This window comes from Urocitellus parryii, chromosome 1 (genome assembly GCF_045843805.1).
Source record: "Urocitellus parryii isolate mUroPar1 chromosome 1, mUroPar1.hap1, whole genome shotgun sequence".
Classification (NCBI taxonomy): domain Eukaryota; kingdom Metazoa; phylum Chordata; class Mammalia; order Rodentia; family Sciuridae; genus Urocitellus; species Urocitellus parryii.
The window spans coordinates 107,852,389-107,876,149 of record NC_135531.1 but is presented as its reverse complement, the minus strand read 5'-3'; the positions used below and the strand labels follow the sequence as shown (position 1 = coordinate 107,876,149).

The 23,761-nt window shown below is 39.3% G+C and overlaps 1 protein-coding gene across 10 annotated transcripts in view; it reads left to right on the top strand.

The window, feature by feature from the left end:
• LOC144255993 (solute carrier family 12 member 2-like) overlaps window positions 1-23,761 on the top strand; it is a 110,736-nt gene that overhangs the window by 61,754 nt on the left and 25,221 nt on the right. The window contains exons 7-8 of one of the 10 annotated variants that reach the window (XM_077801174.1): window positions 18,329-18,433; window positions 19,775-19,833. The exons of 3 other annotated variants lie outside the window; for them this stretch is intronic. In XM_077801174.1, the coding sequence (XP_077657300.1) occupies window positions 18,329-18,397 (69 nt within the window). In that variant the 3' untranslated portion in view covers window positions 18,398-18,433; window positions 19,775-19,833. Of the gene's footprint in view, window positions 1-12,046; window positions 12,114-14,212; window positions 14,422-16,555; window positions 17,430-18,328; window positions 18,434-19,774; window positions 19,834-23,761 lie in introns of those variants that run through there. 6 more of the 10 variants (XM_077801186.1, XM_077801180.1, XM_077801182.1 and 3 more) reach the window with 6 other exon arrangements.

Below are 23,761 nucleotides of genomic sequence, written 5' to 3'. Positions count from 1 at the left end.
AATTCATATTGGAAAGACTGGTTCTTATTTTGCTTCTCAAGCTGGTAAAGAAGGATGGAACAATTCTATATTCCAGTGAGCACATGACTTGCGGGGGGCAATGAATGTTGGTTCCCATTCACTTCTGATCATCTGCAGTGTTGGTGTCATAGACTCAAGAAGACTTTGAAAATTCTGAGGAATCAGTAGTCCCGGCTGGTAACTGTGCTCATGTGAAGCTATGGAAGAGCCTGCAGACACAGAATAGACAAGTGGGGGGAGAGAGCTTGCAGCTCGTCTTCATGAATCAATTATAAAACGCCTGAAGTAGAAGACAGGACCTGGATTGAAGAAGAAAAATGTCCCGTGGTTTAAGTCACCAAGCTGCCCCCATACTATCAGCCTCTAGCAATGATCTCTGAACTCTGCCTTTCTTTTCGCCATCCTTCTGAAATAATGAATCACTTCTGGGAAATGATTGGTAAGTAAAATGAGGGATGAAGCAGTTACTTCCAGGAAAAAGAAATAGAACTAAGCACCTTCTGACTTCAAAAACTTTATTATGAAAGCCTTCTTCTTGAAATGGCTTTACAGATATTCACTTGAATTCTGCCCACATACCCAAGACCAAGATTTAGAAGTAGTCTGGGGTCTTGTGTTTCAAGTGCTTGATGATTGACACAGATTCATAAAAGATCTGTAAAACAAAATTTTTAACACTCTCTTCTTAAACATTGTATAACCAAAATGTGCCCAAGGCCAAAATAAGTTTTGGTCAGGCAAATTGGATCATATCCAGCAAGTCTCAAAACAACTTAAAAGACTGACAGGGAAATCATCTCAGCCTACAGGTGATAATCAGGTGCACTTTGTTCATGTCATTGCAAGAATCAATATATCTTTAGTTGTTATTATTATTATCATTATTATCATCATCATCATCAAATGCTAATTGTTACAGAAATATAATAATATCTCTGGGCCTGACTTTACCATTTCTTCCATTGGTAATTAGCATTTGATTGAGGCAGGTCTTAGTTCAGGTTATTGGGAAACTGTCTTGGAAATGACCAAGGCTAGATCAGTGAGGGCCTTTCTGTGCAGTCTGAATTTGACCAAAGAGGCCTGTGTCCACCAGTCACTGAATTAGGCTCTCCTTGGGGAAGGGTGTTACTTGGGCGAGAAACCTCCTCTAAGCTGAGGACAGTTCCTGGAAGGGACACAGCTGTGACCTTTCAACAGCCTGCACTCTTCTCACCTGGGGAATGAGTTCCTTTAAGAATGAGGAGGCTGCCAGCGCCTCGTTAGCGGGTTCTCTTTCCTGCGGAGGAGGGTGTAAGCCGCTGGAGAAAATAAGTCAGAAATAATTAGTGAAGAACAAAAGACTCAGAGTCAGAAAGATAGTTTTGAAGCAAAGCATCTGACAGATCCAGCCCACACAGGAGCTGGAGCTGGACAATTAAAAGATGGCTCCTGTGGTTTATTTAAGGGGTACATAAAAGGTAGGGATAAGGTTTCAGGAGTGAGGCTTGCTTCCTGATGTCTTGTAGTCAGCAGGTTCATTGGCAGGTCATTGAATTAGGCTCTCCTAGGCAGGTCACACCATCTCTGAGATGCTGCGGGGCTACAGCAGGTCAGCCCATCTCTGGTGTTGTGGGGGACCTGGGGCAAAGCATGCATAGGGTCACATGTATCTGGGCAGTCTTGGCCAGAGGAAATTTCCACTGGAGGTTGGCAGACACCAGATTCCCCTATTCACTGGCTGCGATGCTGGTGTAGTCCACATATAGTCCATGGATGGCTTTCAACATTTAAGATGGAAGGAGAACCTAGGCAGTACTCCACAGATCCACTACAAGAGCCCTTATTAAGGCAGAATGTAGAGGTTTGTTCCTGTTATTGAATACTGTATAACATGCTACCCCCAAAGTTTAGTGACTTAAAACAGTAAAAATAATTCTCCTGGTTTCTATGGGTCAGAGTCCATAAGTGGCTGGGCTGGAAGGCTTTGCTCAGAGTGTCCTGTGTGAGTGGAGTTGGACAGTGACTGAAGCATGGGACTCACCAGGCAGCTCTCTTCATGCTGCCTTGGGGTCTCCACAGGTGGTCTCTTTGTGTTTCCTGTTGATCTTTCCTCACAGTCTGGTGGACTAGCACTTCCTGGAGGCTCAGGGTCCTACAGGTGTGTGTTCTAGGAAGACTGGAAAAATATTGTGGCATTTTCTCACCTAGCCTCAGAAATAATGTAGCCTCATGCCTCCCACATTCTATCAAGGACCCACTCAAAGAAAAGAGACATGGATTCTACCTCTTGACAAGGAATGACAAAGCTGTAAGAACAAGTAGGATGATATATTTTTAACAATACAAAGGCTAAAGCTTATATTTTCCAATGGTGATAAATCTAATGGGGGAAAAATTAAAAATAATGGCATGATTAAAATCCTTTGATTCTTTTCATCACACACAGACACACACGTCTGTTTCCATTACTGTGACAAAACACCTTACAAAATCAACTTAATAAGAGAAAAGGATTGTTTTAGCTCATGATGTCAGTCCATGGTGTCTTGGTTCTATTGCTTTGGGGCCATGGTAGCACAGTACATCATGGCAGAAGTGCATGGTGGAGGAGGGCTATTCAGAGACAGGAAGGGGACAGGGTGCCAATACCCACTGAAAGGGCACACCCCAACGGCCTAACTTTCCTCCATTAGGCCTCATCTCTTAAAGGTTCTGCCACGTCCTATGGCCTGGGGACCAAGCCTTTCACACATGAGGCTCTGGGGAAATTGAAGATCCAAACTATAACAATACTATCAATTTATAGTGCTACGCTTACCAGTTTATAAGTTCAGTCCAGAATATTTCATCAGTTTTAGGGAGCTACTATAAATATCAAAACCAGCATTACGACCTTCTGTTAAGTTCCCTATATGAGAGTAGAGCAGACACTGCTAAGCAAGGTATTCCTGTGATACAAAAGCCAGATGAATGAATTCTACATTAGTGTTGTTCATTATCAGCCGATACATTCCAGAATGTACAGAACTCAAGTCAATCCTATTCTGCAGTATCATTAGGAAGCAATGGAATCAGTACATTTATTTTCCAAATTTTGAACCTCAAATTTGGACCACAGAATTCTATTGGCTTCTCCATTCTTTTTTTTTTTTTCAGTTGTCAGTGAATATTTATTAATTTAGCTTTTTATATGTGGTGCTGAGAATCAAACCCAGTACTTCATACATGCTAGACAAGTGGTCTACCACTGAGCTACAACCCCAGCCCAGCTTCTCTATTCTTAATCAGCTGGAAAAAATGTGGTCACCAACCAGGGAATTTGGGCCTCAAATTCAGTTTCAAAAGTGGCATTAATTTTGATATGAGGCAGATTATGTTAGCTCTGAGTAGGACAGACCCGTGGATTAATTCAGTCAAGACTAATAGGTTTGTGTCTCTGAAGTTCATTTGATGTTTCCCAGGAGGAAAACACAAACTCCATGTCACGAAATGTTGGGAACTAAAACCAGACATTAAGTCTCGGGGTTTTGCTCTGTGGTGATGGAATTCAGACACTTTTAGCATCTTGTCATTTGGTCTAATCTCTTTCAATGCCATTCTCAGTGATGGAGATTACCAAACACCTTGAACAAAGCCATGCAGGCAAGCACACAATCAGCATTTGTTCCAGGGGAACAAAAAGATGTTTTCGATTAGGAATCCACCAAATCATGTTTATCAAAAGAGTGTCGGAATTGTTTTATTATAATATCTTTCGATTTAGATAGGAAATGCTATTTGGTTTACAATATGTTCCTATCAAATGTACGATATACAATTTAGAAGATAACAAATGCGGCTTCAAATCCTTTTATGATGCAGAACACCTTTTAGCAGTGCTTGGCAGTATAATCAATGTTGTCTTCACGACTTTAAGTAAAAAGCATTTGATGGAAAACTGCTGCTACAGAGTGACATTGTATTCTAGTGCTTTCATCAAAAGTTAACGGCTTTAAAAATAACTTTTAAAAGAAGTGATTAAAACCTCAAAGATACAACATTATCTTAAAGTGGTTAAATGATGGATATCTGTATATTTTAAACTATGTTCCAGACTTGAAGATATTAAAAGCAAAGAATTTTTTTTTGTTGGACAAATATTGCATATTTTATACTCAGAAGATGCTTTTCAACTCATTATCTTATTGAGGCCAGAGTGACTGGTGGGGAGAGAGGCTTGTACATTTATTTGAGCATCTTCAGAACCATTCTTAGTTCAGTGTCCTTATGACCCCAAGTAAAGGTGAGTTGGCACATTGTTTCTCACACTGTTTAAAAGCAAAATAAGGGTAAGCCTTGGGAACCTTTTAGATAGCTAAATATTATTGGTAGTGTTAATACACATTTTGATGCTCCCTATGGTACCTTTAAAGCCTAGATTAGGAAGGAAAACACAAAAGGACAAAACAAAGGGATAAGAAAGAAAGAAGACAAGTATTCCTGCCAGCGATGCCCAGAGACATCTAGGTGCCATTAGAACCTCACACTCTACTCGTGTCCTGTTATGGTTTGGATGTGAGATGTCCTCCAAAAAGCTCATGTGTGAGACAATGCAAGAAGGTTTGGAGGAGAAAGAATAGGGTTATAACCTTAACTTAATCACTGAACCAATCCCTGATGGGATTAACTGGGTGGTAACTGGAGGCAGGTGGGGTGTGGCTAGAGGAAGTGGTTTTTTGAGGGTGTGGCTATAGGGTATAGATTTTGTATCTGACAAGTGGAGTCTCTCTCCCCACTTCTCCCCCTCTCTCCTTCCTTCCCCACCCCCCTCTTTCTTTCTCTCTCTCTCCTTCCTGATCATTATGTAAACTGCTTCCCTCTGCCTCTCTCTTCCACCATGATGGCTAGGCTTTTATGGATTGAGATCTCTGAAACCGTGAGCCCCTAAATAAACATTTCCTTCTTTACAGTTGTTCTGGGGGGTCAAAGCAGTGAAAAACCTGACTAAAACACGTCCCCTGTTATCACCAAATGCAGGTCCTTCCGATGCCTCCGTCTTGTGTCCACCACTCTTATGGGGTTTTCTCCCTCTTATCAATTTTTCCTTCCTTTTCTGTTCTCTGTCCCATTTCCCATGGTATCTGGAGCTCCACAGTATGTTAAACACACTTTTCTCCAACCTCAGGAATGCCTCTGCTGACTCCTTGCCTTGTATGCTGCTTGTGTTCTAGGAAAAGGGGGTTCCCTGACCTGCCTTTTGTGTGGTGGACAAGGAATGGCAGTAACTCAGCCCCTCTTTGTCACCATTACTAAATGTTGATTTCTCTATCTTGTGTGAAGTCCATGCTCTGCTGTGTTCTACCTCTTCTTGTTTTCATTCCCATATCATCTTGTCATTCTCTGTATTGACTAAGAAAACAAAAGTTAGAATTGGCATCATAGCCTTCCTTTTGCTCATGTGCTTCATTGGCCTGGCAGCTATGAGTGTTATAAGGTCAACAAAGCCAAGATCTGTCTGTTGGTTCTTTGTCCTTTTCAATCCCACTGACCCTTCACCTCTGCTTCTTATCAGTTACTGCTTCCCATGACTATAACTGTGGATTTTGAATTACCCAGTGCTGTAACCCTCGCATCTCTGCTCTCAGCCTGGGCTATTAATTAAGGAGATGCCGGATGAAGGGTTATGGGCAATGAAGAACAGACAAACAGACAGAGAAAAAGATGGGGCCAGGTGGGACAGCCAAGCTCTGATGGAGTTGGACTTATCCAGAGCTAGCTCAGCACATTTATGATATAGGTTTCACTAAAAGGTTATTTATGGGAAAGTTTCAGCAAAACAGGCAATCTAAAGGATGCAAGACTGGCAAAATATTAGGTCATCTTATTTTGCTCAGAACACTCTATCCCTGGGAGTTGGTGTCTGAAATTAAGGCCTTGAATGATGACTGCTGTGAGCCTTTGCACATAGCCTCCATAGGCCGGCATCACCATAGCAACTGGGCCATGTTGACCTGCACTTTTGCACAGGCAGCTCCCAGTACAGCAGAGGCATGAGAGAATCAGAGGCCAGGATTTAAATCACCACTCTCCACAACCAGAACTCTAGGGTCCAGTTTTCTAAACATAATTTTCTAGCCTGCAACTCTATCTTTCTTATTCTAGTATCTATTTTCTATCATTATTGAGCTGTCCTCTTGTTGGTACCCTCCATTTCCAGTGGGGCTGTCCTCCTGGTCTTTCTTCTCTCCTTATGAACCCTGGCTATCATGTGGATCATCAAAGTCACTCTTATAAATGCTCTTACCTACTTTGCAAGCTAGTATGGTTTGGATAAGAGGTCACCCAAAAGCTCCTGTGTTAATGCAGAAATGTTTAGAGGAGAAATGACTAGATCATGAGAGCTATAACCTAACCAGTGTATCCTAGTTTGAATGGACTGACTGGGTGGTAACTGTAGGCAGGTGGGGTGTGGGTGGAGAAGGTGGGTCACTTGGGGGTGTGTCTTCCTTGTGGCCCTTGTGGCCATGAGTAGGGTGGAGCAGTGCTCCTTCATAGAGCCCTTCTGCCATGGTGTTCTGCCTCACCTTGGACCTAGAGCAATGGCGTCAACCCATATGGACTAAATCTCTGAAACTGTGGCCCCAAATCAATCTTTCCTTCTCTAAGTTGTTTTTATTGGGTATTTTAATCACAGTAACGAGAAGCTAACTAATGTACATGCCTGTCCCTTAGAAGTACCAAAGTGTAGATCGATTAAGCTCCATATTCTCTGTTTCCTTTCATTGACAGTTGAGGAAACTGGAGAAAATCACCTAAATGTACAATATTGTTGCCCCCATGTGGATTCTCAAAATTCCTCAATGATCTCTTTATTTGTCCTGGACCTGATTTTTCTCCCATTCTTCTCAATGATGATCTCAAAATGTCAGCTCCCTCTTCATGTCCGCTGGACCCTGACTTCACCCTTTCAGGATTATTATTATTTCCATCCTTTCTACAAAAAATCCCCATCTGTACCCATTCCTATCTTTTGAAAGATGTTAGGGCCCCTCTGTAGTTGAAGATCCCTTCCTAAGACTCTAATCCCATTCTTGCTTGTCTCCTTCAGGGCTTTTCTCTAAAACTGTTCCCTTTCTCTCTGTTTTTCTCAACGTCACTATATCTATTGGCTATTTTGTCTTAGCTTGTAAGTGTAGTCAGGTCCGTCTCATTATTTAAAAACCGATCCCCTCTTCTCCTGGATTCCCCCTCTTCCCCTCTGAACTATGCCTTTTGAGTGAATAGTCTCCAATTCCTCATTCCATATTAGGACTTAACCTTTGGTATTCTGATTTCCACTTCTGCCATTAAAAAAATATATATGTTTGCAGAGTCACATTGGCCAATTAATGAATTTCATGGGACTCTGTATCCTCTGGCTCTATTTGGCACAGTTGACCTTCTCTTCCTTGAAACTTTCTTTTCTTCTAACTTTTCTGACAATACATGGCCTGGTTTTTCTTTTATCCTCCTTTCTACTCCTTCTTAGTTTTCTTCATAGACTATTCTTCTTACATTCATTATTTGGTTTATTGCTTTTCTGGGGGTCTCATGATGTTTATGGAAGACTTCTAAACCTACAAACCCAACTTTTCCCCAATGTTTGGGCTTCTTTTTTCCCAAGCTAAAAGCTTGCTGGACATCTCTATGTGACTGCAACTCAAATTCAGCATGTCCAGAAATAGATTATCCCTGATACCCATCTCATCTTGTCCGTGACTAGTTTTATTTCCAGCTTCCCTGGTCTCAACAAATTGCACTATTATTTACTTGGCTACCCTAGCTAGGAATCTGGGAATCATCTTAAACTGTTTCCTTTCGCTTTACCGCATCTAACTACAGTCTGTTGATTTCATCTTTTGGACATTTCTCAAGATGGTCCTTATGGCCGTTGCTATAACTCAGATCCTCAACATCTCTCACAGGAACTATTACAACTGCTTCTCGTTGGGGCTTCTGCATCCACTCTTGCTCTGCAGTCACTGTTCATGGCCATCAGCATGTTCATCTGGAGTAACACTTGAGTCTGTTACTGCCTCTACCAAACCTATAGTGCTTCTTCCTCACTTACAGCTGTTTCATCCAGTTCGGGAGACATTAGACTCATGAGGTTATTGGGCACATAAATGTGGCTAGCCAAATGGAGATGTGTGCATATCAATAAAACATATACCACATTTTGATAATTATGTCAAAATGATAATATTGCTGGATAAATTGGGTTAAATAAAATGTATTATTCACTTATTTTCTTTTTAATGTGGCTGTTTGGAAATGTAAAATGAACTCCATGCCTTATGTCATCTTTCTACTCATGAGTGTTAAAGTGGAGTGTCCACCCTGCAGGGATCCTGTATACCACTGTGTCACAGGAATGGTTCTCATGATCCCCAGCTAGGGAAGAGCTAGAGGTCCCTCTAAGGACATGGCAAATTGCCACCAAACGGGAATGACTTTACAACCCTGTATGGTGTGTGTGAGTGTATCTGTATCTGTGTAGAGTGTGACTTTAAGCTTGGTCATTATGTCTCAGGTGATCATTATGAAGCAGGTTGTTATAACACATTCTATGCATTTTTTGTTTTTAATATTGAAGGAAAAAACTTCTCAAGGAGGAGGGGTGATAAGAGTGGAACCAGGAGCCACCAGGGGAGAGAATCCAGCTCCCTGCCCTTTCACATTTACCTTCTGCTGAGAGGCACTTTCCCCTGGTTAGCAATGACCTGGGGCCAGATTTCCCTGCTTTTTCCTTTACAGAGACCATGCCTCAGGGACTCCTGGGAAGTGACCTTGAGTATGGTTCTATTCTGTTTTCCAGCCCCCCTCTTTTGTTCTCCTCTGAAATTTGTCACTTTTGTCATTTTCTCTTTCCGACAATGACAGTTCCCTGGAGATTTTTCACTCCACACCATCTCTTGACCTTTCTCCGAGAGGTTGTTTCTCATTTCACTGCCAGCTTACTGTGGGGCCCTTTTTTATTTGCAAGTTTTTAGGGTGAGTACTTTCTGGTGCGAGCTTTCTATACCTCAGGCAGTATTTTACTCTGGGGCCAAGTGCTCGCTTGTGAAAGAGAAACTTACAGCCAGGATAAGATGAAATCATAACTTCTCAGGTTTCCTTGCAATCTTTTACATTCTAGGACTCTGATTTTCATATTTCAAGCCATACGCAAATTTGACTTTTTTAGATTTCTCTTTATATTTATAAGCAGTTTTACCCAACCTGAAGAAATATATCTACTTCATTGAAATGATTGCAGAAATATCAAACTTTATCAAGTTTCAATTTAAAAATAAATAAACTTATTTGCTGACATGCCATCTCTTTTGGATTTCAGTTGAGCTCCCGATTCAGTCTAAAGTAAATAGAGAAATGTATATCCAACATGAAAAATAACCTAGTAATATAATAGAGGTGTCAACAGGAAGAGACAGGAGCTAAATAAATCTGTTTCTCTTCTTTTGCTGTTTTAGAAATGTCTATACCAACTAAGGCAAACGAAAGTTAAGTCTGAGGAATCCTGAAATTTAAGACAGTATTCATGGAAGCCTGATATAATTTATAAGACTTCAGTAGTTGACATGTACTCCAGGGAGTATAATACTTGTATTTATCCAGCTAGTTAAGAATATTCTAACCTCTCTTGTTTTTTTTTTTTTTTTGAGATGTTATATCAAAAATTTCTCCATCATGGAAATTTTCAGGTTACATGGGAAAGTTATGAAATTAGTTGGCATCCATTTGGTTTTACTAAATGATGAATTTGAAGAGACCAAAGTGCTCAAGCTAAGGCCTGTTTGGGTTGAGATGAGGGTGGGACCCTAAAGTTGTTGCAAGAACCATTCACCCTCAAGAAAAAGTGATACCAGGGGGAAGAGTCTGGTGAACGTATTAGTTAACCTATTGCTGCTGTGGTAAATCACCACAAGCGTGGCTAAAACAGCACAAGTTAGTTCTCACCACCAATGGTGGTTAGTTCTCACCTCCAAATGGTCAGGAGTCAGGAGCCAGGTGTGAACCCAGCGGCTTCCTTCTGCAGGCTCTGAGGGAGACTCCCTTGTCTTGCCTTTTCCAGAGGACGCCTACTTTCCTCAGCTCATCGTCAGAGCCAGTAGTAGACCACTGCTCTTCTCTCTCACCCCTGTTTCAGCCTTTACATCTTTCTCCCTCTTGGATTCTTGTTATGTCTCTGCTAGAAAGGCCATCGTGAAATCTCCCCATCTCCAGGTCCGTGAGATCACATCTGCAGACCTTTTTCACACATAAAGTTACATGTTCTCAGGTTCTGAAGATGAGGACATGGCCATCTTTGGAGAGTAGTCCTCTATTCCATAGTAAACAAATAATTGACACCCCTTAAATTTTTTTTTCTAGCTAGGCTTTCTTTTGAATATCAAAACAGCAGGAAGCCCTAGAATTGGCAGATTCTGTTCTCCTCTCTGAAGAAAGAGGTATGAGAGGATAGTGCAGAAGTTTACGTTGGAACTGCTGGTATAATTCTAATATTTATACCACCCTGTCTCACAGGGGTCTTTCTAATGAAGGTTTATTTATGAAGGTTGGACTTGGGAACTTAGCTTTTAAACTTATACCACTGTTTGCAAGAGAAAATGAGGGCAGAAATATCTAGATGCTCTGGTATAAATTTTAGGAGTGTTTTACTTTTTTGGACTTCTTCCCAGCAAAAAACAACATTTTCCATTTATAGTCTGTGCCATTTTGAAAATGACTCGTCAAGGTTTTTCAGGGTTGGTCAATGAATTTTCAAATATTCTTATGGATGGACTGGATTAATTTTTACACAAGACTCTTTCAAAAGCATTAAATCAAGATGAAGACAGTTCAATTCTTAAATGCCACATTTCTATGCTGATTTTCCATACCAAAAAAGGGAGGAATTTAATAAAAGGGTTCTTTGGAGGTGAGCTAGGAGGGAAAAGTAGCAACTAATGGCACATCAGTTAGCAAAGGGCAAAATAGGCTAAATGGCTGCATTGGGATCACTCTATGTCCTAGACCACTGCCCCACAATTTACAAGGTTGTTTAGATACCTGGGGATAATTTTCAGAAGGTCTCAAGACCCATCAGCCATCACTACCCACAAAAGACCCAGGGGTGAATCTACCTGTATAACTTCCTGGGTTCTTCTTCAGTCCCAGAGCACCCCCAGGCTGAATTTCATTCTGCATTGTCAACTTGCACAGGACATCTGAGCTGCAATCCCACCACAGCCTAAGTCCCTGTGGAATCACAACACAGGCAGCCACAGAAGGTTCCAGAACAAGAGTAGAGACCAGGACAGCATCCACCAGTACTTATCTTCAACATAGCTCATTAAGATGCCAAAGAAGTCATTCTCCCCGCTGACGGGTCATCGTGGTTGCCATCACAATGAATCATTTCCAGCCCTGGAAAGGCCTCTTTTAAGATTTTTAAAAATAAATATGTCAACATTTTATTCTTATAAAACATTTTCAAATTAGTCATTAAATTGTTAACAAAGCCCAGTCATACTGAATCCTAATTCAAAAGCTTATTTAACATAACTAAGTTTTTTTTTAAATGTTTTTTATCCTTCAGCTTATAAAACAAGCTAGGGATTTGATTTTCAAGAAATCAGAAATAGATTTTCTTTGTAGTAAAATACATATTTTTCTTGGGAAACATTAGTATTTTTGAATGTCTACTTTGATATCAGTGCAGATGGATAGATGATAGATGTGTTTCCATTTTAGTTAACCTAAGATTTGGATTTTATCTGTTCTGATGGGTATCTGCTAATTACCTATGAAAATTCAAATACTCAATGGGTGGCTTTCCCACTGTTTGCTGTGATCACAGTGCATGATGGAACCTTTAGAATATGGGTCTGGAGGGAGGACGTTAGTCCACACGGGTCTGCCCCTGAAGGAGATATTGGGATCCTGGCTCCTTCCTTCCTCTATCTTTGCTTCCTAGACATTGTGAAGTGAGCATCTTTGCTGTGTCACATGCTTCTTACCATGATTGTCTCCCCTGCCACAGGTCCCAAAGCAATGGAGTTGAGCAATCATGGACTGAAAGCTCTGAAACCATGAGCCAAATATCTCAGGTATTTGTCACAGTGATGGAAGGATGACTAACACATTAGGAAGTACATTTTACAGTGCATCCTAACATACACACACACACACACACACACACTCACACACACACACACAAGGTACAGATTCACGTAATTTGAAACAAAAGTTTTATGAAAGATACTTTTCCCTCCTATAGTTAAACTCTTTTCTCTATTATATCATAGTTCATTAAGAAAATGCTTGTTATGACCACTTGATTAATTTCATGACCAGCAGTGTAAAAAGCATTGCTATTAAATGATACAAAAACTTATTTTATTTCAAGTCAGAAAGAGAATATGTAGGCAATTCAAATTAATTGCCTGAACATATTCAATTATAAAGAGATTAAAAAGTTAAATCCTTCAATCATAAAGATTAGAGTTCAAGTTTGTATTAAACTTTTTTTTTTGGTAGATTTATAATGACTTTTGGACTCAAGATTTGAGTTCACCCACACTATCAATAAAAATGATGTTTTTAAAAACGATGCTGAGGTGCTTTAACCCTGCGCTGTGGATGCAATTTCCCTGGAATCTGTTGCCCTGCCTATAAACACCTATGTTTAATTTCAGCAGTTCAGATTTACATCAAGGGTATAAACACAAGCTAAACGCACGCATCCCAGGAAATCGAACGTTAGCACTTTTCTGTGTCGCTTGTGACTTTGTTGGGTTGGTGGAGGAGGTGAGTTGCAAGGGCAACTCTTTTGAGTATTTTATTTTGGAGTGATATCAACAGCATCTCCAGCTGGTAGGAAGCAACACCGAGTAAGGTTCTCACTCTGTTGGGTCATAATAAAAGTCATTACCAGGCAAGATAAGGTTTTGACCCATGAAAGGTGAAGTTTACATTTGTATATGAGCTGAATGCCATTTAGAAAAGAGTCAGGAGGCCACTCACTGCCAGGAATCTAAACTCAAATGTTCCTTAATTCCACAATCCAAGTTTAAGGAAGCCTAAACTGTAAAATGAGCATAACAAGCTAACTGAATTCTTATTTTCCAATGATCATGTACAGAGAACACTGGGTTCAAGTTTTTCCTCAGCTACTTTGATGCTTTTGTTTTGGCAGTGCCCTAGCCACGTCCTTGTTATCCTTCCATCCTTGGTCTGCACATTGCCTGATCCAGTTGCTTTGGGGGAGAAGTGAGGCTGTGATCTTGGTTGGCAGACGGTGGCCCGTGGGCATTCCTTAACCATGTATAAAGCATTTCTGCTGTGGAGATACATTTTTCTTACCCTACTCTTCTAACACATTTTTACTGAATATAAATAACTTCAATTCATCTTCACTTTTATATTGCCTTAGTCGCTGCTTCTAAATGCATTTCACACGAACTGAAGAGTTTGCTAAGTGGGTGACCTTCACGTCCTTGTACAGGAGAAAATACAAAATGAGACCTGGGATTACCATTTTAAATGGAAGAGCTGTAGCTGGAAGAAAAATAGCTCCTCAAAGACTTTGAAACAGAGTTGATTAGTCACAAAGAGCTAGAGGCAAAGCACCTCTCTGCACAATTTTGCAGAATTTCTTAACTGGTTTTTAGGTTCTAGGCTTTTAGAAGGAAGTTCCTTTATTTAAAGAAGGGTGAGTGCAGAATGGGAAAATGACATTTACTGAGTGCCAGTGGCTTTGTATCTGTGCTCATTTGACTGGCACAGCCAATACCATTCTTTCATTCACCAAATAGTCATTGAATATTTACTGTGACATGCTCCCACCTGTACCCAAGCACATACACATATAATAACAATATATGTGTGTGTAGATAGTTGACCTCCAGTATCCATGGTAGATTGGCTCCAGCCCCTGCCCCCCAATCATGGATAACAAAATCTCTCACATAAAATGCCTAAATATTTGCATGTAACTTACATACATCCTCTCGTATACTTTAAATCATCTTTTGTTAATCATAATACCCAATATAATTCAAAAGCTTTGTAAATAGGTGTTATAGTGTATTGTTTAGGAAGTCATGAACAGAAAAATATTTGTACACATTCAGTAGAGACACAATTTTTTTTTTTAGAATATTTTTCTATCTGAGGTTAATTGAATCCACCCACATGGAACCCACAGAGTTGGAGGGCCAACGATACATCAGCCTTAAAGGAAAAAGGAATGTGATGGGCAAGACCTCTCAAGTGTGGTGACTTTTGAACAGATTCCTAAAGAAGCTGGGGGAAGAGCCCTCTGAGCATGTGAGGTGGGAGCGGCTTGGCACCTCTAAGGAACTGCAGGAAGGTCCATGTGCCTGGAGCTCAGTGAGGGTCCTGCAAGATGAGACCAGGAAGATTCGAGGAGATGGGTTGTGGGAGGGGAGGTTTTGCATGGGATATAGTTAAAAATTTTTGTTGTTTATTTGAAATTAAAGTTTTACTGATGCCCTTTTTGTTTTTACTGTATCTGGTAACTTGATTTCTTTCTTCTTTCAATTCCTCTCTTCTCCTCCTTCTGTGTGGTTGTATTCATTTGATAATTAGAGTCATTTGTTTCAGCTTGGTTTTAGTTTTAGCTTCTCTCTCTTATTCTTACTAAGTTAATTTTTTGATATGTAGGATATCATCATGTTTTTAAAAGTCAAAACCATACAAAAATGATATAGGGAGTGTCACTCCCTCCTGTGTCCCTTCCTACACCACTGAACTCATTGTCTAGCTTCATCATTATCTGGGTCTGTGGTTCTTCTGTGTTTTGCTTTGTTTTTTTCTTTGTAATTATAATAAAACATACATATTTTTAAATTTTCTCTTTTTTACTGTGCAGTTTTGACATTTAAAATATGTTCTTTTATACTATTCTTTTTTTCATTTAACAATATCTCCTGTTATTTACTCCACATCAGTTGGAGTACTTAGCAATCTTTCTCACTCTTTTTAAAAGCTATATCATATTCCACAGTACAATAGTTTACCAAATTAATCTTCTGTGCTGGAACATGTAGGAAGTTTCCAGTGTTGCCCACTTACAGTTACTGCTACAAAAGAATAACTTTTTGCATGTGTATTTCTGCATTAATTGATATTTTAGGATAATTTCATAGAAGTAGGACTGCTGGGCCAATAGTTAATTTGTATATAATTTTGTTAAATATTAACAAATTACACTACCAAAGAAGTGATATTAGAAATCTGTGAGCTTGCCTGTATTCCCAGTGCCACACCAAGGGATTATATTGTCAGGCTTTTGAATTTTTTCCAATCTAAGGGATGAAAAAGGTGCTTCAGTATAGTTTTAATTTGCATTCTGTTTACTATGAGATGGGATATTTTCATATGTTTAAAAGATATTTTTATCCTTTTCTTGTGAATCATGAGTTCATGTCTCTTGCTTGTTTTTCAATAGGATTTTTTCCTTTCAATTAAAAAAGTTCATTGTATGTTAGGGATATTTACCACTCATGTGAAATATATTTTGCAGATATCTCAATGTTTGTCAATTTTCCTTTCATTTTGTTGATAATGCTTTTTTACTGTGCAAAATATTTCTTTTCATGTAGTCATAATTCTCATTTCCTTTACTGTTCTGGAATTTGAGTCATGGTTAGAAGGCCTTCCCCACACTAATGTGAAAAGAGGCATCCATGTTTTCTTCTAGTACTTCATTGCTTCATTTTTTTCCACTTAGACTTGGGACTTCTGATTTACTTATTTTTTTCCCCAAATGGCTCTTCAGATGTATTAATGGCATTATTTATTTATTTATTTGTTTAAAAAAAATACCATCTTTGCCTCAGTGGCTTGAGATACTACCTTTTTTTAAAAAAAATATTTTTTAATTATAGATGGACACAATATCTTTATTTTGTTTCTTTATTTTTATGTGGCACTGAGGTTTGAACCCAGTGCCTCACATGTGCGAGGTGGGCACTCTGCCACTGAGCCCCAGCCCCAGCCCCAAGATAACACCTTTGTTGAGTACTTTTATACAAAGCGGGTCAGTTTCAATACTTTCTATTCAATGGCATTGCTGTATCTACCAGTGAATCTGGATATTTTTGGAAGGGAGTGTTGACAAGTGTTGGTGATTAACATAATGGGAGGCATGAGGACAATTCTAAGAATTTTTCTTAGTCGTGAGAATGTTATTTACTGATGAGAACTGAGTGTTAGGAAATTCTAGGTGTTCTGGTTTGGCCTTATTAAATATGAGAGGAGCTTTAGACCTCTTGGTAGAGATGGGAAGGGGTAGGTAGCTGGTCAAGAATATAGAGTTCAGGCAAAGGATAGGAGTCGGATACTAAGAGTTGGCCACCACACAGGATTTAAAACAGACTGAAAAGGGTTTTCAGTGAAAGCATCAGCTCCACCTTGGAGGTATACAACCTGAAATTCTGAGGGCTCAAGTCACTGACAGGTGACCAGCCAATTTCAGAGCTGGGCCATGAATCTAGGCCCTATTCTCTCTGTTCGTTTTCTACAGATGCCATAAGTACCACGGGGTGACTGAAAGAACGAAGGGTACTTTCTTACAGCTCTGGGGACTACACGTTCAAGATCAAGGTGTTGGTGGCGCTGGTTTCCTCGGAGGCCTCTCTCTCCCGGGCTTGAGGATGGCTGTCATCTCCCTGCGTCTGCAGAGCTTTCCCTCTTCTCCATGTTTCACGGGTCATTTTGGATTAGGATCCACCCTAATGACCTCATTTTAACTGAGTGAACTCTAAAGAGCTTTTTCCTAAATCCACTCTCCAGTAGTAGGATTAGGCCTTAAAACATGAATTTGGGGAAAACAAAATTCAGCTCAGTGACCTCTTTTCATGGTATCAACTTACTCCGGGTTTGAGAGGAAGCAGGCATTTACAGTCTGAGAGAAGTCATGGCTTCCTAAAGAAATGATGTGACGATGATACCCAGGAGTTACTATTTCTCCTTTATTTGGAGAATATTTATGTGGATGATTTAAATGGAATGATATTTAATAAGAGACCACAGTCCTTGGATCTGTTCCTAGGAAAAAAAGCCTTGTCTTCTTTGGGAAGCTTGGAAGATGGGGGGGGGGGTCCTGGAAATGAGTTTGTAGCAGTAATTTGGGCTTTCTCAGGGCAAGAGGAAAATAGGGCAGATTGTGTTTTAAAATTAGCATCAATTTGCCTCAGAAAAGCCATTCTCTGACAACTAACAAGAGTGGATTAAAGCAAACCTAGCAATATCTATCAGGGGAAAACATACCTCAAACTCTATCAATATCCTTTCAGTTAGAGAATGCCAAAGAAATTTCTTTTTTTTTTTCAATATAGCTGTTAATTATATATGAAAATAAGAGTCAAGACTTATAAATTATTGCAGTTAATTCATTAAATATACAGTCCTAACTACATTAAAAAGAGAAAAATAAATTCTCTGGGTTTCATGGGATGATTCCTTACCTTCCCTAAGTCACCTTTACTTGAAAAGGCCCTAGAAGTTCTCCTCTGCACAATTTTGTAATCTGGTTTTCAATATTTTTTGCTACTTGGTTATTATTCACCAAAGTACAGCGTCCTGGTGCAGGAAAGCATCTTCATAAATTACTAAGTGAAACTCACAGAGATTCTACTGGGAAACAAATTACTCTTGAGTTTGACTTCCAAGAATTTATAGTCATTTCTTAGTAATTTCTGTCACTGACATCTGTGATAAGTTTTTTGGAATTACAATACATTAACATTTCTACTTCTCAGAATAAATGAGCTGAACCAAGTAACATTTTCTTGAAGATATTAGTCTGGAATAGAAGTTGAAGTGACTTGCTTTAAAAGAAATGTTAAAGTTTGAGACTGGGAGTTGGATAGAACATTCTAGTTGCCCTGGGTTGCTTAGGAGAGTGACACCAGGGTGTTTAGATAAGGGTAGACTAGAAGATGATATCATTTGAGGATAATGGACTAAAAAATCATAGGTACTGCATAATGAAACAAAAATTATACAAAATGTCAGTGCTGATTTCACTTGAACCTCACCAGTGAAGTAAGGTTGATCACCCTTAATAATAAGAAAATCTGTCCCCGTTAGAACAAAATGTTAAAAAGGAATAACTCATACATATAGGCAAATGCCGTGCCCTGTTCTTAATTGGATGGACCAATTAAGAGGCTTTGCCTCTATTCTCTGCTTGGACTCACCTTCCTTTCACAAATATTACCTCCAAATAGGACATTCAGACACTTGCAGAAGTACACAGGCAGGATTTTATTTGGCATTTCTTCCTTTTTGACAGAGTGGCCTGTGTCTCTCTAGACCTCTGAGCATCCTTGCAGATTCAGATGACTTAAAACATCCCCATTGAAATGTCAGCCTCCTGTGTTGTGGAATCATTGTGCAGGTATGGCATTCCCCAAAGAATGGTTCAGGAAGAACGGAGCTTCCTCTGGGCTGATCTCTGTCTCTCCTGTGGCCCTGACTAGGCTTCTTTGTCCTCAGTCACCGGAAGGGGAGAATCATTCAGGATTTCTGTCTCCAGATGGTTTTAGTGCTGCTCCAACCAGTGAGGGCTATAACCTGTACTTTCTGAAAACACACAAAAACAAAAACAAAAACAAAACAGAACCATAGGTTCAATACAACCCTGTGGCTCCACTGCCATCAGCTCTTCCTCAGCTACCTTGTGTTGGCAGCAGGCTGTTTCAGAGGAGTGCTTCTTTTAGCCAATGTAATAAGGCAAAGGGAGTGCCCTGGACCACACAAATGCTGCCTGGTGGGCTTCTGCTCCTGGATAACAGAGAGAGAAACTCAGAACTTGTCATAGGGCCTAAATCAGTTTTGGATTATGCTATGCTTTGGATTTGATTTGAGTATGTCTGTCCTTCAGGTTTATATGTTGAAATTTAACCTGCATTGTATATTATGAGGGTAGAATCTTAATCTGACAATGGCAGTTAAAGGTGGGGCCTTTAGATTATGCTAAGTGAAGCTAGCCAATCCCTAAAAAACAAATGCCAAATGTCTTCTTTGATATAAGGAGAGCAACTAAGAACAGAGCAGGGAGGAAGAGCAGGAGGAAAAGATTAACATTAAACAGGGACATGAGGTGGGAGGGAAAGGGAGAGAGAAGGAAAATTGCATGGAAATGGAAGAAGACCCTCATTGTTATACAAAATTACATATAAGAGGAAGTGAGGGGAAAGTGGAAAAAAAGCAAGAGAGAGAAATGAATTACAGTAGATGGGGTAGAGAGAAAAGATGGGAGGGGAGAGGAGGGGGATAGTAGAGGATAGGAAAGGCAGCAGAACACAACAGACACTAGTATGGCAATATGTAAAAACGTGGATGTGTAACCGATGTGCTTCTGCAATCTGTATATGGGGTAAAAATGGGAGTTCATGATCCACTTGAATCAAATGTATGAAATATGATATGTCAAGAGCTTTGTAATGTTTTGAACAACTAATAATAAAAAAGGTGGGGTCTTTGTAAATTGATTAGGATTAGATAAACTCATCAGGGTAGACCACCCCCCCCCAACCCCATCATTGATTGATGTTTTCTTAAGACAGAGAGGCCAGGGATGGGGATATAGCTGAGTTGGTAGAGTGCTTGCCTCACATGCACAAGGCCCTGGGTTCAATCCCCAGCACCATGGGGGAAAAAAAATAAAAAGACAGTGAGACCAGAGTAAGCACATACCCACATGTACTCTCTTTTTTAACCTTGTGATGCCCTTCAGGAATCTGCCAGCAAGATGGCCATCACCAGATGTGGACCCTTAGCCATGCACCTCAAGAACCATGAGCTAAAATAAACATTTGTTTTTTATAAAGTTGCCTGCCTCATGTATTTCATTTTAGTAATGCAGAATGGACTAACACAGATGATTTTAACTTTCATAATATTCCTGAAAGGATTCTTTGGAATGTCACTAGAACTCTACTATTAGTATCAAAGGAAACAGAAAAAGTGGAACACAACACAAGGACTGGTACGTTTTTTCAAATAATATGCATGTGTTTAAGAAATAAAAGGAAAACCCCCTTGATCTCTGTGACTACCTCCTTCCCAAACCTAATTGGGGTATGCAATCAGGAATAAGCCTTTTTAATCTTTGCTCTATAAATTCACATACATAGAAAACTAGTGAATAGAGTTACCATTAAGGAAACAAAAGACCACTCAAACAATAACCAGCAAGGGCTATTTATCCAGAGCTTGCTATAGTAAGGAAGTCAGCCACCATTATTTATTTTGGGCAGTGACTTGAAGGTAGATTGAGGGAAAGCTGTACAGTGGGTAAAAAGGAGGCTTCAGCTGTGGCTGATTGGCACAGTTGGAGTAAGTGTGGATGGGCTGACAAGAAGTAGGGCATCCTTTGTGATTGACTGGAGGTTCATGTTGGCCCTAAGTTGCCAGTGGGGGCAAAACTTAAAGCAGCTGTCAGTTAAAAATCAAGTAATGGCTGTTTGGGGACAATTCCTATAGGAGGGTCGTTTGGCTTCTTGGGCCGGTTGCTGTGGGTTACGGGTCAGGGTTCTATTTTTATATATAGTCTAATCATTTAGGCTATACATTCAGGCTCTCACCACAGGTAATTATTTATTTATAGGGACTCTGCATGACCTAAATAGGATCCTATTTTCTGTTATATATTGAAAACAGTAGTTTCTCACTGACTCCTATTATTCATGTTGGAGTTTAACATTTTTATATAGTCAAACTTTTTCTTTATGACTTCAGGAATTTGTAGCTTTCCTTTAAAAAGCTATCTCCTTCATAATATTATAAAATATGTTTCCTTAATTTCTTTTCAATGTTATAGTTAAAAATAAGATTTTTTAATCCAAATAAATTTTATTTTTGCATATAGAATGAAAAGGAACTATAGTTTTGTTTTTTTGTTCCAAGTGGTTAATCATATGGAATTATGTATTCCTTCCCATTGACTCAAATGCCCATCTGTTTTGGGGGGTGGGTGGAGGGTGTACTGGGGATTGAATCCAGGGGTGCTTAACCACTGAGCCACATCCCTAGCCCTTTTTATTTTTCATTTTGAGAAAAGGTCTTGCTAAGTTGCTCAGGGCCTTGCTAAGGTGCCAAAGCTGCCAAAAGGTCATCTTTAACAATTACTCAATTCTAATGTATACCTGTTTTTGCTTCTGGTCTCTGCTCTATTAATTTTTCTACTTGAACTACTAGAACATCTTGCAATTTTGAAAGCAATAGTCTCTTAATTCCAATTTTTCTTTCTTTCATTGAATCATTGAGAAAAATTTTTCTTTTTCTTTTTCTTTTCTTTTTTTTTTTTTTGTACCAGGGATTGAACTCAGAGGTACTTGACCACTGAGCCACATCCCCAGCCCTATTTTGTATTTTATTTAGAGACAGGGTCTCACTGAGTTGCTTGGTGCCTCACTTTCTCCTGAGGCTGTCTTTGAAATCAAGATCCTCCTGTCTCAGCCTCCTGAGATGCTGGGATTACAGGAGTGCACCACTGTGCCCAGCGAGTTTTTCTTTTAATTTCATTTTTTTTTACTTTTTATAAATTATTTTATGCAATTATTTCATTATTTTACCATAATGTGGTTTGATTTTTGCTTTTGGCTGTTGAAGTTTTTATTATTATTATTATTATTATTATTATTATTATTATTATATTTCTAAAATACATTGCTGCATTCCCCCCCTTCCCTTTCCCTACTCCCTGACCCCTTCCCTTCATTGATCTTTCTGCCATTTACCAGAGTTATTTTTTTAAATTGATTTATTGTGGATGGACCCAATGGTGAGATTCACTGTGGCATATTCATGTATGTACATAGGAAAATTATGTCTTGGTGGATGTTATAGATAATATTCTGGATGAAGGCAAATCTGTAACTGGGGGGGTAGTTGGAAATCAAAACAGAAGATTTACCTTTTCTTTTTTTTTTCCTGCCTCAACATAACTGGACTCAGAGTCTTCTCAGGAAAATGGTTCTAGTGATGCAGTCCTTTTTGCTCCTGGGAGTCCTCTTCCTGGGATAGTTCTGAACCAATACAGTCAATAGGTGACTCTCTCCCCAGTGCTTCTTGTTCCTTGTAGTCCATTGCTCCTGTGCTTATCAAGTTTGAGACATTTAAGTCCATTCATTGGAAGACCATCAAGCTTACTGGGCTTTCTGCCCTGGCGAGGGTCTTCCTCTGGTGCCCTGACAATGAGGTATTGACCGTGGAGGACAGCCTCCCACAGTCCTGAGCATCGTTTTGCTCTGCAGTGCTTATCTTCAGATGAGAGTGTTGGGGTTAGAAAAAAAGAGGAGACATGCAGTTGCTATTAGATTACTCTTTGAGTTGAAATTAAGCATCTGGTGAAAATCAATGTTTTCCATCAGTCTGGACATGTATTTTATAGGTACCAAGCCTAGAAATCCCCTCTTAGCTTCACATGCAATGTTATCTGGGTGAAAGCAAGAGGCACAGCATGCTGAGGACCCTGGGAAGATTAGAAATGCCATAACCACACATTATGGTCTTGTGGGACAGTCTAGTTTGTACAGATTTTGTTTATAAAAAATGAAGTCGATCAATTAAAATATAATAAATGCAATTAACTTAGTGTAATGTGATCATGCTTCTGATATAAATTAATAAATTCTAAACACTCTTTCTTAGGCTGAGTGTCCTGTTTTTTTTTTTGTTTGTTTGTTTTGTTTGTTTGTTTAATTGGTAACTGTACATGGTGGAAAATACAAGAGCCTGAGGAATATTCCTTCAAAGAATCAACTATTGTCTTAGGAAGAAAATATCCTTCCATAAAGACCATCAGAAAATAATTAAATACATGTAGAATCAGCTGATAATTGAAACGACATTGTCTGTGCATTCAGGGAGCAGAGAGAAATTTATTTAGAAACAGTGATTACTGCAGATATAGCTTTACCAGCAAGACCTCCCTTGCCTGCAAACTAGAGCAGGTCAGGTGATTTAAGGTGCTTGAAAACAAGTAACACTCCTTCCCCCAGTTCTTGGATGCTCAGCCTTTTCCATCTACAAGGAAGAGAAAGAAAGTCTATGCTCCCTGGGTGACTTCCATCTGCCAAGGGACTTAATAAATACATGCCATTTTATTTTATCTTCAATACAAACCTGCAAGTAAGTGTCAGGGCTCCCATTTTACAGATGACAAAACTGAAACTTAGATTATTTCATGTCTGCAGTTACCAAGCTCAGAAACAGGTAGGGTTTTGTTCTAAGTTAGAGTTGTGGACTTTCAAGACCATTATCATGCCTTTGTGTAAGACTTCACCCATGCTAATAAGAGCATTCCTGGTCCTATCTATTCTGCCATACCCCCCTACCCTTTCCCATATTAATAGTTAGAAGGTAGACATTTTCTCTCTTCTGAAAAACATAGGTTGTCCTCCAGACCATTAGCCCTTGTGACTCTTATTTAGGTCAGTGCATGATCATTAGAACCAGGAGGAGGAAAATAAAGGGTCCTCAAAATTCCTTTGCAAGGTTGCCAGTTTTCATAAACAAACAAACAAAAAATACAGAATATTCAGTAAATATTTAGGACATATTTGTGCTAAAAATGTTTCATTATTTATCTAAAATTTAAATCAAGTAGAATATCTTGCATTTTATCTGGAAACCTTAACCTTTATTCCAAATTTTGTTCATATATAATTTCATATCCTTTCTAATAAGCTAGATTTTTTCTTGATAAATGTTTTATTTA